Raw genomic sequence first — 15,067 nt, forward strand, 5'->3', positions numbered from 1 at the left:
CATAAATTGGAATGATTCCATGAAACCTTACAGATAATTTGAAACTAACACTCTGAAGCCTATTTGACAGTAGTCAGACTCCAAAATTTATACAAAGAAATGTCAGGAGATGCCAGATGGATTAATCTAGGAGAAAATAATTCAAACTTTTAAATAAAAGTACTGCAAATTAAGAGTTTGTTAACGAATACAATGTAAATTGAAAAGGAAATTGTAGCATTAATGATAGAAGATGCTGAAATGGTTGTGGAAGGCTGTATGTACACACAAAGGTATTGCTTCATAACTAAATTTTCTAGACTTCTAAAAATCAAGTAGTTCACAATGTTACTGGATGTGCCCTACATCAGCATCCTTTGGGTTTCTTACTGGATTGTATGAATGATGGCATCCAATTGCGTGATGGAGACCTGGGTGCGGGATGGGGAGACAGTCGCTCTCTCCCAAGTAGCCCCGCCTGGGTTCTCTGTCCTTCACCAGGCCCGGACTAGCGGGCGGGAGGGGTGGCTTTTTTCATACGGGAGGACTGCTCCTTCAGGATACTTCCGCCGCCAGAGATTAAGGGCATGGAGTGTGTGGGCCTGGTGTGGGACGTTGGGGAAAGTTTGGCAATCTGGCTGGTGTACCGTCCGCCTAACGCACTGGCCAGTGTCTTACTGTCCCTGATGGAGGCTGTAGCAGGCTGGGCATTGGAGCACCCTCGACTTATAGTCCTGGGTGACTTCAATGTCCATGCCGAGGATGCAGCTTCCACTCGTGCGACGGACCTAGTGCTTTCCATGGCAGCACTAGGACTTTCCCAATATATAACAGCGCCCACGCACCAGGCTGGGCACACACTAGACCTGATCTTTGTGGCAGGAGTAGTAGTGGATCAGATATCTGCCGAGGCAGTGCCATGGTTTGACCACCAGGCCTTGAAGGCTCGTGTGGACATGCCACCCCTATCCCGTTTAGGCGGTGAGCAGGTTTTAGCTTGCCTGCATAGCCAGATGGACCCGTTACGGCTTCAAATGGCCATGCGGGATCCCTGGCCCTCTGGCGACTCGTTGGATGAGCTAGTGGAGATCTGGAATGACCAGCTCTCCATGGCCATCGATGAAATCGCTCCCCGACGGCCTCTTTATCCTCGATTACGATCCACTCCATGGTATACCCCGGAGTTGCGATCAGTGAAACGACGATTAAGACAACTAGAGAGACAATGGCACTACACTCGTGACGAAGCTACGAGAACATCATATAGGTCATTTATGCGGACCTATGAGATGGCAGTTCAGGCCGCAAAGAAGGTCCACTTTGCATCCAGAATTGCATCTGCGACCTCGCGCCCAGCACAACTGTTTAGTATAATTCGGTCATTAACAAATTTGCCGCAGGGCAAACAAAATATTAGAGAATTGGAAATAGGCTGTGAGGCTTTTGCGAGTTTTTTCGCAGATAAGGTCTTGTCGTTCCGACGCGACTTACCCGCTATAATTGATACAGTAGAAGAACTTGGGGCACTAAGCGCGTCTTCTGGTCCAATTCTGGATTCTTTCAATCCACTCAGTCTGGAGGAAGTCGACAGGTTGGACCCGTGCCCGTCTTGGCTTATAAAAGCGAGCCAGACGTGGCTGCGTGAACCACTACAAGGTATTGTCAACAGGTCCCTGGTAGAAGGGATCTTTCCCACACCTCTTAAAGAGGCAGTGGTCCGTCCTCTCTTAAAAAAACCATCAGCAGACCCGGCCGTATTGGCGAACTATCGGCCGGTGTCGAACCTTCCCTTTTTGGGTAAGGTTATAGAGCGGGCGGTGGCAATTCAGCTACAGGGATTCCTGGAGGACACTTTTGCACTGGATCCATTCCAGTCCGGCTTTCGGCCACATCACGGGACGGAGACGGTTCTGGTCGCTCTCATAGATGACCTCATGCGACATCTGGATTGGGGTGGCTCAGCGGTGCTGTTGTTATTAGATTTGTCAGCCGCTTTTGATACGGTTGACCATCAGCTACTGACTAGCTGCCTTGCCGATGTGAGAATCCAGGGATCTGCCTTACAGTGGCTGACCTCTTTTCTCCAAGATCGGGAACAAAGGGTGGTGATAGGGGAGGAAGCATCCCAGAGGCACTCTCTTAGCTGTGGGCAACCACAGGGAGCGGTCCTATCCCCGATGCTATTTAATATCTACATGCGCCCCCTTGCCCAGATTGTCAGGAGGTACGGACTGGGTTGTCATCAATATGCAGATGACACCCAGCTCTATCTATTGATGGGCGGCCAGTCCGACTGTATCCCGGAAAATCTAGACTTGGCTCTACAAGCCGTGGCATCTTGGCTCAGACTGAATCGGCTGAAACTGAATCCGACGAAGACGGAGGTTCTCTATTTGAGTCGGGGTGGCCAAGGGGAGAGATCCATCTGCTGACTCTTGACAGGGTGCCACTAATACTGGCCCCTAAGGTCAAGAGCTTAGGCGTGCTCCTTGAGTCCTCCCTTACAATGGAGGCCCAGGTAGCAGCCACTGTTAGATCTGCCTTTTTTCATCTTCGGCGGGAGCGGCAGCTGGCTCCTTTCCTGGAGTACAACGATTTAGCGATGGTAATCCATGCTATGGTCACCTCAAGAATAGATCACTGTAATGCTCTCTACATGGGGCTACCCTTAACGCTAACCCAGAGACTACAGCTAGTGCAGAATGCTGCGGCACGGCTGTTAATGAGGCTGCTGTGATGGGAGCACATTCAGTCAGTGCTGAAAGAGCTGCACTAGCGGTACCTATTGTGTTCTGAGTTCGCTTCAAGGTGTTGGTATTGACCTTTAAAGCCCTTTATGGTCAGGGACCTGCCTATCTACGGGACCGCCTTTCTCCATATATTCCCCAGAGAGCACTGCGTTCAGGGGCAAAAAACTTACTGTCCGCCCCCAGACCAAAAGAAGCCAGGTTATGTGTGACAAGATCTAGGGCTTTTTCGGTGGCAGCACCAGAACTTTGGAACACCCTTCCGGAAGCCATAAGGGCCCTGCGGGATCTGTCTGTGTTCCGCAGGGCCTGTAAGACTGGATTGTTCAAGCAGGCCTTCGATGCTTGACTGAAAAAGGGCTGCCACTGGACATCACATAGAATGCTGGTGATCGCTGTTAGAAAATTCAATGCCGCCTATATTGTACTGATGCACATCACAGAATGGTTTTTAAAAATTGAAATATGTAAATTATGGTTTTATATGTTTTATTGGTTTAATTGTATTGACATGATGTTGTGAGCCGCCCTGAGTCTGCTTGCAGAGAGGGCAGGATATAAGTCGAATGTAATAAATAAATAAACAATGCCCTGTTGAAAACATCTGGGTGGAGTCCAGTTCGCCAGCGGATACAGCTGGGTGTCATAAGTGTACTGGTGACACCCCAGCCCAAGCCCCTGGACCAGCTGGGTGAGGGGCCACATACAGATGTTGAACAACATTGACAAGAGGATCACCCCTTGCAGCAAGTATCACCACATTCCAGCAGGTATCACAGCAAGATTCTCTCACCAAGTGCCACCTTCTATCCCTGACCATGGAGAAAGGAGGAACACCACTGTAGGGTAGTTCCCCATATCCCTGCATTGGTGAGGTGGTGGATCAGGAGATTGTAACTGACCATGTCAAATGCTGCTGTTAGATCAAGAAGCAACAGCAACACTGACTCACCTCAATCCAGATGTCTCTGGAGGTCATCTGTGAGGGTGCATGTTTTAAAACAGGAATGCATGTTTTATTTTACTGATCAATTATTATAATTTATTATTGATTGAAGAAAAAGGAAATATGCACTCATTATCTAATGAAATATTATTTCATTAGAACATTGTTTATAACTTGTATTTTGTTATTTAGCAATTAAAATGTGATTTTTACAGTCCTTGCTTTTGTAATCACATTGTGTTCTCCCTTTTTCAATTCCTACCTTTGGAAACAGAGATGGTTTTTCTCTCTGTACTGTCAAGATTTAAAAGCTTCCTCTCTCTTTCAGTCTCTTCATTTTTCAAACAGCTTAGCATCTCCTCCAGTGTTTTTACAATGTCCACAAATGAAGGTCGTAGTGTTGGGTCCATCTATGAAAAAACAGATAAGCAAATTACATTTATCTTTTTCAACTGAAGCAGGTGAGGCAGATATTCTCTACAGATATTTGAGAGCCATAATGGTTTTTATAAGAACCAATAAACTGAAGCCCTATCCCGTGCTGTTTGTCACTAATTCAGCTAACAGGAGGGTTAGGAATCAGCAACTTCTGGATTGTGATGCAATCCTCCAAAAGATTAGATTAAGTATGAGGTGTTATAAATCTATGTCCATTGATGGAGGCTCATGTAAAATCTTTGATACCTCTAACCACCTTCCGTTGATGCACCAAGCAGTATCTTTTCTCTTGAGTACCAAGATTAGACCACTTTTTATTTTGCTAATGTAAAGTATTCATTTTCCATTTCTCCTTTTAAACATCTTCATAGTGGTTTTCAATATAAAACAAAACATAAGAACAGCAGCATAACTAAAAATAATCAGAATAAGATTAAAATTCCAGGTTTATTGGTAGAAAATATTATCAAAGACAAAATAGTTAAACACAGAGAAGAATGATCCTTGTTGGAAAAAAATCAACACGACTTCTGCAAAAAAACCCAGCCTCATCAACTTCTTATAATTCTCTGAAAGACTCAACAAGCATGTAGAGAGAGGTGAGCTGAGAGATACCTGGGTGAATCCAGCCAGCTTTTCCTGTTGAAAAAAGGAGGGCTGGAATGCATGGGACTGGCAAGAAGAAAAGATAAATGCAATGGTTGCCATAAAAAAGAGGGAAAGTATGTGAGAATGAACAAAAAACTGGATGGAACCCTTTGTATATGTGTATATGTTGAAAAAGGCTATGCTGGAATTCATAGGACTGGCATGAAAAAAATATGCAATGGAGGCTGTAGAAAAGAGGGAAAGTATATGAAAATGAACAAAAACTGGTTGGATCCAATCCTTATATATGTGAGAAGTTCAAAAGGCATTTTAAAAGGTTACCAAAGGTTTCTGAGTAAGCTTAACTTTAATGATATAAGGAGGCACATCCTTTTACAGATTTGTAACTGGTTCAATGACACTGCATTGTTCAGGATGGTGAAAACATGAGTAGATTGTGTGGAGTTCCAAAAAGGACAATGGACAATGAAATTTATTGTAAGTATGTGTGCAGTCAAGACTTTTTTTTTGTAGAAAAAACCCAGCAGGAACTCATTAGCATAACAGGCTACACCCCCTGGTGGCAGAAACTCATTAACATATTAAGCCAGAGCCCCTGATGTCACTGGAAGTGTGGTCATCGAGCCACACCCACATTAATTAGGAAGAAGCTAGGGTACAAAGTACAGTTGATATGGAGGAAAGTTATTAAACCACACTGCATGCCAGCAATTCACTGGAGGACATACAGCAAGTACAAATACCAGAACAGACACAAGTGCAGTGAAAATGCAGCAGGGAAACATGGGGGGGGGGGTGAGGAGAGCAAAGTGACAATGCTGTGTTAAGTGATTTTGTGTGCACAAAAGTGTCAGTGGGGGAAGTGGAAGAGGGATGTGCCTCTGAATTATGTGCCTAGCGGATGTGAACAGCGACCTTAGGTCGCATTGGGAGATGACTGGTGCCTTGACTTTGTATGGAGATAGCTGGCTGAGGGAGATGACGGAGTTGTAAGGAATGATAGACTACCAATGGCTGCGACTTGGGGAAGAGCCAGAAGGTATCCCAACCTTGTATTAGAGCAGTAGTGACAGGATGCACAGTGGTCCTGAGAGGGGGTGCATTCTATGGTACTTCGCTGGCAGGCAAGAGGGGGTGATGAGGGAGATGCATTTGGGGAGGGAGGTGTTGAGGAGAACACCAGCTGGTGCCATCCCCTCTCTTGTCCTTCTCCCCTTACCTTACTCCACCAGGCTGTTGAGGTCCCTGTCGATGCCCAGCAAGTAGCATTGGCTCCAGAGCCCAGCATAAGTGGTGAAGTACGGATGGTCACATCAGGACTGCAGCACCCTAAGCCACAGGACAGCTGGCCAGATGTCCAGCAGAAGCAGGTTGCCCAGGGGAGGCTCCACTGCTGCTACCACCACTTCCCAGGTACTGCCACGAGGGAGCCGATGCTTGGCACTTAACAAGGGCAAGTGCTGCAGGGGCAGGAGGCGTTGGCATTGGCATTGCTTGGACAGGTGGGTGCTGCTGATGGGGTGCTCGCAGCTCTCCTGGTGGCGCCAGGGGTGGGTCTCATACCAGAGGTTGATAAAAATGGCTGTGATGAGCAGCATCAGGGACCAGATGCTGGGGCACAGGCTTCACAGATCACGAGGAGGCACAGCAAAGCAGGACCAGCAACAGCAGTGCTATGTCATCCTGCAACAAGCCCTACCTTCTGTGAAAACCCCCAGACATGTGAAGAAAGTTCCCCTGACCTTGCAGCCACACCTCTGTAAGTGCAAAATTATGAAGAAAAAATCCAGGGCATGAAATGCTGGTCCAGGAGCCCATGGCTGGCAGCCAGAGTGCAGGGCAACCCAGCTGGAAAGCTGTACCAGTGCATTCCAGCTCAAAAAAAGCCCTGTGTGCAGTGATGAATTCTGGGACCCCCCCCCCCCCCAGGGCTGTAGCTAGAATTTTTCATTTAGTGAGGCACACAGCCAGTGGATTTTTCATTAAGTGGGACACATAGCCATGCAGAAATGAGGGATTATTAAACCCCTCTCCCCACAAGCCCAGGCACTAGACAGTTAAACCCATGCTTAAAAACTGCTGTGAGCCTCTAAAGAGCCCAGCTTAGGGGGCTTGCTCCCCACAGATCTTCTAGTCAGTTCTGTGCTCTTTGGAGAGATGCTCAGGAGAATTTGTTGTCCCTCCCACTTGGTCTGGAGCATGAGCAGGATGGGGGGGATGCTGCTGGCAATTCTTTCCAGAGTCATTGCTGTTGTCCCATCTCTCCCCCCCCCCCCCCACTTCTTCCTCTCTCAAAGGAGGTGGCAGGAGGAGGAGGTTGAGACAGGAGGAAAGGGCAGAAAAGAACCACCTGCTGGGCTTCAGCATCCAAAGGTGAGAGAAAAGGGGGAAGTCCCTTTCCAGAATTCAGGCAGGTTTGGTAAGAAGACTCCCCCCCACACACACACATCTGGCAACCTGGTAGCCCCACTTACCTATAGGCCTGGGAACCCTCCAGTTTTACATATCCACTAATAGGGGCACAACTGATGGTGATAGGAGGACATGAATAAGACCTTGGAGTTGTAATTTATAGCTTACTGAAAACACTGACTAAGAATGCAACAGTGATTACAAAACAAAAGGTAAATAGCATGCTAGGGATTATCAGGAAATGGATTGAGAATAAAACTGCCAATATGCAGCTACAGTTCTGGTCACCATATCTCGTATCTCAAATGATGACTCCAAAGAAACACAAAAAAAGGCAACCAAGATTTATCAAAAGTTTCCCTTTGAGGCTGAATATTTTTAGTTTAGAAAAAGAGACAATTTAGAGGTAAATAACATCACAGAGGTCTACAAAATTATGCAAGGTATGGTGTTAGTGGATGCAGAGAAACTTTTCTCCCTCTTCCACAACACTTAATTAAAGGCAGCCTATGAACAAAGGCAAATGGAAGAACATGAAGCAGTGGAAAAGTCAAGATGCCATGACAGCAAAACCCTTGTCTTTTCACATAAAGATCCCTGGCCAAAATGGCCTGGAGAAAATAGCTTCCTGATGATCACCATTTTGTAATGGCACGGGAGACAACTCAAGAAGAAACAGATGTAGTTTCTGAATGCTCCAAGATCTTAGCTAAGATATGGCTTCTGGTTATATAATTTATGGCAGAGAGGCTAAAGAAATAAGACAGAGAGCATTTCTTGTTTTGTTCCTTATTGTTATTCTTGAGATTCATTACATTTAGGAACTAGAATAAAGGGGTTGGTGCTAGCCTGTAAATACATCCATAAATAAATCAAGATGGCAAGTGGACATCTCTGTTTCTACTCCTTTCATCACATTTCTTTGGAAGGAATTCTTGTCACATTTAGGTGACCAAACAGGGAATTTCAGAAGCCTGAAAAACTTGTAGAGATACTACAGAACACTTCTTGAACCATCCGTCCAAATCCCAATGGTCTTAGTAATGTTTTGCTTAACATTACCAGGAGTTGCAAAGAGCCTACATTTTTCTCTCTTTCTCTAATATACTTACATTACAACAGTTGAAGGCCAACTGGAGAAAGTTTGGAGGACAGTCTCCCACCATGTGTTGGAAGGCATCATAATCCAAGCCAAAATTCTGTGCACAGAAAAATGAAATTATAACTAGTAGAAATAATGTGTACTAGACAAGGAAGTAACAAAATCATGAAGACAGAGTTAAAAGGCAAAATATTAAATGTAAGTAAGGAAGGCCTTTCTCTACACCATCAAGATATACCTGCAAGTTATCCTCCATATACCAAGTCACATTTATCAGGTTAAAGACTATAGATCAAAGATGACTCAAGCTTCCTTAGTAAATTTGGAAGACTGCTCCCCAGTAGTCTTTTCTTTCAGACTTTCCTTTAGGTTCAATTTGTAGATCCCTCTCAGAGGGGCGTTTTCCATCACCTCTGAAAGAGGCTTTGGTCTGTCCCCTCCTGAAAAAATGTACAGCAGACCCGGCCGAATTGGCAAATTACCGACCGGTCTCTAATTTACCGTTTTTAGGTAAAATTATTGAGAGGGCAGTGGCATTGCAACTGCAGAGGTTTCTGGATGACGCTTCCATCCTAGACCCTTGCCAGTCCGGCTTTCGCCCAGGCCATGGGACGGAGACAGTGCTGGTCGCCTTGGCAGATGACCTCCAACGGCAGCTGGATCGAGGCGGCGTGGCGGTGCTGATGTTGCTAGATCTGTCGGCTGCATTCGACACGGTCGACCATCGGCTACTGACCCGCCGACTCGCCGACATAGGGGTTAGGGGGCTGGCCTTACAATGGCTTTCCTCCTTCCTCAAAGGACGGGGACAAAGGGTGGCAATCGGGAGTGAGCTCTCCCAGAGGCGCACGCTTGACTGTGGGGTGCCTCAGGGAGCGGTTCTCTCTCCGATGCTATTTAACGTCTATATGCGCCCCCTTGCCCAGATTGTCCGGAGGTTTGGGCTGGGCTGTCATCAATATGCAGATGACACCCAGCTCTATCTGCTAATGGATGGTCGGCCTGACTGTGTCCCAGGGAATTTGGACCGGGCATTGCAGGGGAAATACCTCTCCCGGTTTTTGATCAAGAGCCTGGGGGTCCTACTGGAGCCTTCACTATCAATGGAGGTCCAGGTAGCTGCCACTGCCAAGTCGGCATTTTTCCATCTGAAGCGCGCAAGGCAGTTGGCCCCTTTCCTGGAGCGCCGGGACCTAGCAACAGTGATCCACGCGATGGTCACCTCAAGGTTGGATTACTGTAATGCCCTCTACTTGGGGCTGCCTTTGTGTCGAATCCGGAAGCTGCAGCTAGTGCAGAACGCAGCGGCCAGGCTGTTATTAGGACTCCCGAAATGGGAGCATATACAGCCAAGGCTGCGCGAACTGCACTGGCTGCCAGTTATATACCGGATTCGCTACAAAGTGCTGGTTATTACCTTTAAAGCCCTATATGGCCGAGGACCTGCCTACCTGAAGGACCGTCTCTCCCCATACGAGCCCCAGAGAGCACTGAGGTCAGCAGGGAAGAGCAAGCTGACTGTCCCTGGGCCAAGGGAGGCAAAATTACAGAGCACACGAGCACGGGCCTTTTCCGTGGCAGCCCCGTGCCTGTGGAATCAACTCCCGGAGGAGGTGCGGGCCCTGCGGAGCTTAGACCAATTCCGCAGGGCCTGCAAGACCATCCTCTTTAGGCAGGCCTTCCCAGACTGCTGACAGAGGAGGGCCGAACGGAGGATCCAACAAAGCGACCCTTCAACGATTCTTGCCATCATTTAAATAGGCAAATGGATAAATAGCGCCTGGAACAACTCTGCCGCTGTTAAGCTACAGATTATATATGCTGCATCAATTTAAGATATGTATTAACTATGTATATTTTAATGTTGTTTTATAATTCCAATGTTGTTTTAATCAATATATTTGTATAATGTTTTATTGAATGCTGTTAGCCGCCCTGAGCCTGCTTAGGCGGGGAGGGCGGGATACAAATAAAATTAATAATAATAATAGTATATCTTTTGTCTGAACAATGAGATAGAGAAGTACTGACCCATTGCTACTTGTCCCCAAGCAGCCTGATGCTGGAGACTAATGGATCAGTCCATTACTTAGACACCTGATATATCTCTGAGCTAGTCCTATTCTCAGGATTAGTTTCTATTACAGTAGGATAGATCTGTGATTTGTACAAACAGAAGGCACTTGTGCATGCAGATCTTGTCTACATTTCCCCTCTGCCAGAAGCCCATTTAACCTGTGTAAAACTGATGCCAGAGCTAGAGCAGCCATAAGAACATAAGAGAAGCCATGTTGGATCAGGCCAATGGCCCATCCAGTCCAACACTCTGTATCACACAGTGGCCAATAATTTTTATACACACACACACACATATATATATACACACTGTGGCTAATAGCCACTGATGGACCTCTGCTCCATATTTTTATCTAACCCCCTCTTGAAGTTGGCTATGCTTGTAGCCGCCACCACCTCCTGTGGCAGTGAATTCCACATGTTAATCACCCTTTGGGTGAAGAAGTACCTCCTTTTATCCGTTCTAACCCGACTGCTCAGCAATTTCATTGAATGCCCATGAGTGCAGTTGGCCCCTTTCCTGGAGCACAACGACTTAGCAATGGTGATCCATGCTACGGTCACCTCAAGAATAGATCACTGTAATGCTCTCTACATGGGGCTACCCTTGACTCTGACTCGGAAACTACAGCTAGTGCAGAACGCTGTGGCACGGCTGTTAATGAGGCTCCCTCAATGGGAGCAATTCAGCCAGTGCTGAAAGAGCTGCACTGGCTACCTATTGTGTTCCGAGTCCGTTTCAAGGTGTCAGTATTGACCTTTAAAGCCCTTTATGGTCAGGGACCTGTCTATCTGCGGGACCGCCTTTCTCCACATATTCTCCAGAGAGCACTGTTGGAGCAAGAATCTACATAAACCCAGTCTGACAGCCACAGTATGACAGCTGGTGATCTAGCTGCCAGGCTAGGTCACAGTGACCTGATCAGCAGACCGGCTTGAGCCGGCAGAAGCCAAGTGATGCAATCTGCTGAGTCAGCACGGCCAGGATTGGCTGCTTGGACTATATATGATCTGTGTGTGCATCACACAGGTCTCTCCCTGTGAGATGGTGGTTAGGCGAAGCACTTTGTCCGTGGAGGTGATATTGTATAGACTGCACAAGAGAGCACTTGTTGTGTATATATGTTAATACACCTTTTGGCACTAGTTGCACGTGTAAGCCTGATTTTCTTTCCTGAAGCCCTGTGTCGGGCAAGTCATCTCCCTCACTCTGCTACTCCCGCTCCGACAGGGTTATGGGCCCAGGGCGGTTCCGCTGCGCGGAGGAGAGAGTTGAGAGTTGAGCTGACTGTGAGTTTGGAAAGAGCCGGAGGCGAGGAACGCCGGTGAAGGACACAGAAGCACCACCGTTCTCTGTTTGAGAGCCAGAGGGACGTCGGCAGCCAGCCGTGAGGAGGAGTCGGCACGATGGCTCAGCAACAGCTTGGAGTAGCCGTTGAGAAGCTCACCTCAGCCAACTACGCGGTGTGGAGCCTGAGAATGCAACACTACCTCAAGCGTGAAGGGCAATGGCTGTTCGTGAGTAACCCCCCTGCTGACTTATCTCCTGCCGAGACTGTGTTATCGGATAAGGCACTGGCCAACATAGTGCTGTCTATAGGAGATGACCAGCTGGTTTATGTGCGAGGGAAGGACACTCCCAAGGCTGCCTGGGACGCGTTGAGTGCGGTGCATGTTAGCACCACTGCTGGTTCCCTCATGGCCTTGACAAGGAGGATGTTCCGCACCGTTATGCCGGCTGGAGGGTGTGTGAAAGATCACATCAAACGGCTAACGGACTGTTTCGTTGAGCTGGAGGCAAGAGGCAAGACTGTAGCTCCAGACGACAGAGTGTACATTTTGCTGTCGTCGTTGCCACCTGAGTACACTCCCCTGATAACTTCTCTGGAGACGGTGGACGTAGCGACCCTGACCATGGAATACGTCTGTGCCCACCTGCTTGACTTCCAAGAGAGAATTGCGGCCGTGAGCTGTCCGGGGGTGTCGGCCGGGCAGCGTGCTGTTATCGGTGTGTCCGGGAAGACAGCCAAGAATGAGCCAGCTTTTGCTGCTGGCAGGCGTCCGAAGGTGGAGGAAGTGGAGCCGACTGCGTTTGCAGTCCGTCGCTGCTATGGATGCGGGTCGTCGCAGCACCTGCTCCGAGCTTGCCCTGAGAGGGAGAAGAGGCGGGGGCGTGTGCGGCGAGAGCGGAGGACCGCCAGCCCGTGTGAGGAAGCAACCCGGCTGGTCACGTCTGCAGTAGAGAGCACAGGGTCTGCTTGGATTTTAGACTCCGGGGCAACGAGCCATCTCTGCTGCGAGAAGGAGTTGTTGAAAAACATTGACAGTCCTGAGCATAAGTATGTGAGATTGGCTGATGGGACCACTGCCAATTCTGTTTGCTCAGGCAATGTGGAATTTCCTGCACTGAAATGTATGTTGCAAAATGTGTTGTATGTACCCTCACTGCAGTCTAACCTGTTGAGTGTTAGCACACTGTTTGACCAGGGATACCAGGTGAGATTTGAGAAAACCTGCTGCAAAATCCTGGGAGGTGGGGGAAAGTTGCTTGTGACAGGAAAGAGGGAAGGTAAACTGTATGTGGTCCAGAGTGATTGTGCCCAGGTGGCTCAGGTGTCGAATGAGCCTGTGCACAATAATTGTATACATTTGCTCCATAGGAGACTTGGGCACTGCGGATTTAGGGCGTTAAAGAAAACCCTGGAGCTTGTGCCTAGTTTGAAAGTAAATCCTTGCAAATGTTACTTGGATTGCCAGGTCTGCAAGAAGACCAAAAGCAAGGCGTGTGCTGTTGCTAAAGAAAGCTCAAGGGAAAGCACACGAGCCCTGGAACTAGTCCATTTAGACGTTATTGGCCCATTGCCAAAGAGTCTGTCGGGGAGGAGATACTGCTTGGTGGCCACCGACGACCACACGAGGTACGCGTGGGTTTTCACCATGGTGCATAAGTCTGAGGTGTATAAGACATTCACCAAGTGGGTCAAAGCAGTGGAGAGACAATTAGGGGTTAATCTCCTAGCTGTACAAACCGACAGAGGGGGGGAATTCTTATCTAACCAGATGAAACGTTGGCTGGAGAACAAGGGCATCGCCCACCGTCTGACGAACCCGGCAACGCCCCGAGAAAATGGGCATGGGGCTGTATTGCAGAATGTGATGTATTGCATGTTAGAGGATGCACAACTGCCAATGACCTATTGGGCAGAAACCATACATGCAGCTGTTTTTTTGCAAAATAGGGTTTGGTGTAATACTGTGAAAAATGTGCCTTACAGGTTACTGTTGAACAAGACCCCAGATTTGAGTTCTTTAAAAGTCTTTGGGTCACGGGCTCGGGTTGGCATCCACTCCACGAGTAGCGGGGAGGGGGATGTCCGGGCAGAGAGCCTAATTTTTCTGGGCTACAAGCCAAGGGCCAGGTGTTATCGTTTCTGCAATAGCAAAAGCAAGATAACACTTAGTAAGAGTGCCCAGTTCAATGAAGAAAGCAGCTGGCCAAGGTTGCACTCCTTGCAGAAACAATTTGTCCTGCTGCCAAGTAGCGATAACGATGTTGGAGCGCAGCCCAGAACTCCAGCCCAGGAGGTGGCACCCAGTGGGGCTGGAGAAGGTGAGCCGAATGCTGGCACAGAGCCTGACGAGCAGAGTCAGGAGGCAGAGCCTCAAATGCAGGAACTGGAGGTAAAGTGTGAGAGTCAGGAGGTTCAACACCCAATTACAGGGGCAGAGCAACCAGCCCAGGAGGTGGGAACAGAGCAACCCGAAGAAGACAAAGCTGGTCCAAGCACAGGGCCACGGGTGTCTGCCAGGTCCACCAAAGGCCAACGTCCCGCTAGGTACAAGTGTCCCTATGTCACTCTGACTGTCAATCCAGACCCACCCGGATTTGAGGAAATGTTAAAAGAAAAGGCTAAGAAATGGAAAGCCTGGGTGGCAGAGTGCGAGGCAAGGGAGAAGGAGGCTGAAGCCAAGCGTCTGAAAGAGCTGGCTGAACAGGAACACGATGATGTGTTTTACAATCATGATGAGTTCCTGAACGAATTCCGGAAAGGGTTCCGAGCTACGTAAATATGAACTGTAATGTTGCTGGTGGACATGTATGTAAACTGTGTAAAGTGTTTTGGTGCACTGGGTTTAAATAGATTAGGAGGTGTGTTGGAGCAAGAATCTACATAAACCCAGTCTGACAGCCACAGTATGACAGCTGGTGATCTAGCTGCCAGGCTAGGTCACAGTGACCTGATCAGCAGACCGGCTTGAGCCGGCAGAAGCCAAGTGATGCAATCTGCTGAGTCAGCACGGCCAGGATTGGCTGCTTGGACTATATATGATCTGTGTGTGCATCACACAGGTCTCTCCCTGTGAGATGGTGGTTAGGCGAAGCACTTTGTCCGTGGAGGTGATATTGTATAGACTGCACAAGAGAGCACTTGTTGTGTATATATGTTAATACACCTTTTGGCACTAGTTGCACGTGTAAGCCTGATTTTCTTTCCTGAAGCCCTGTGTCGGGCAAGTCATCTCCCTCACTCTGCTACTCCCGCTCCGACAAGCACTGCATTCAGGGACAAAAAATCTATTGTCCACCCCTGGACCAAAGGAGGCTAGGTTGCGTTTGACGCAAGCTAGGGTCTTCTCGGTGGCAGCACCAGAATTGTGAAATGCTCTCCCGGAGGCCATAAGGGTCCTGCGGGATCTTTCTACTTTCCGCAGGGCCTGTAAGACCGAATTGTTTTGACAGGCCTTCAATATTTAACA

At 48.1% G+C, this 15,067-nt stretch overlaps 1 protein-coding gene across 1 annotated transcript in view; it reads right to left on the bottom strand.

The window, feature by feature from the left end:
* The window catches only part of TESK2 (testis associated actin remodelling kinase 2), a 148,606-nt gene that overhangs the window by 5,752 nt on the left and 127,787 nt on the right, over positions 1–15,067 (bottom strand). The window contains exons 9-10 of the mRNA XM_060231721.1: positions 8,244–8,330; positions 3,935–4,082 (exon numbers count right to left, since the gene is read on the bottom strand). Coding sequence (XP_060087704.1) covers positions 3,935–4,082; positions 8,244–8,330 — 235 coding nt within the window. The remainder of the gene's footprint in view (positions 1–3,934; positions 4,083–8,243; positions 8,331–15,067) is intronic.

This window comes from Heteronotia binoei, chromosome 2, assembly GCF_032191835.1.
Source record: "Heteronotia binoei isolate CCM8104 ecotype False Entrance Well chromosome 2, APGP_CSIRO_Hbin_v1, whole genome shotgun sequence".
Lineage (NCBI taxonomy): Eukaryota > Metazoa > Chordata > Lepidosauria > Squamata > Gekkonidae > Heteronotia > Heteronotia binoei.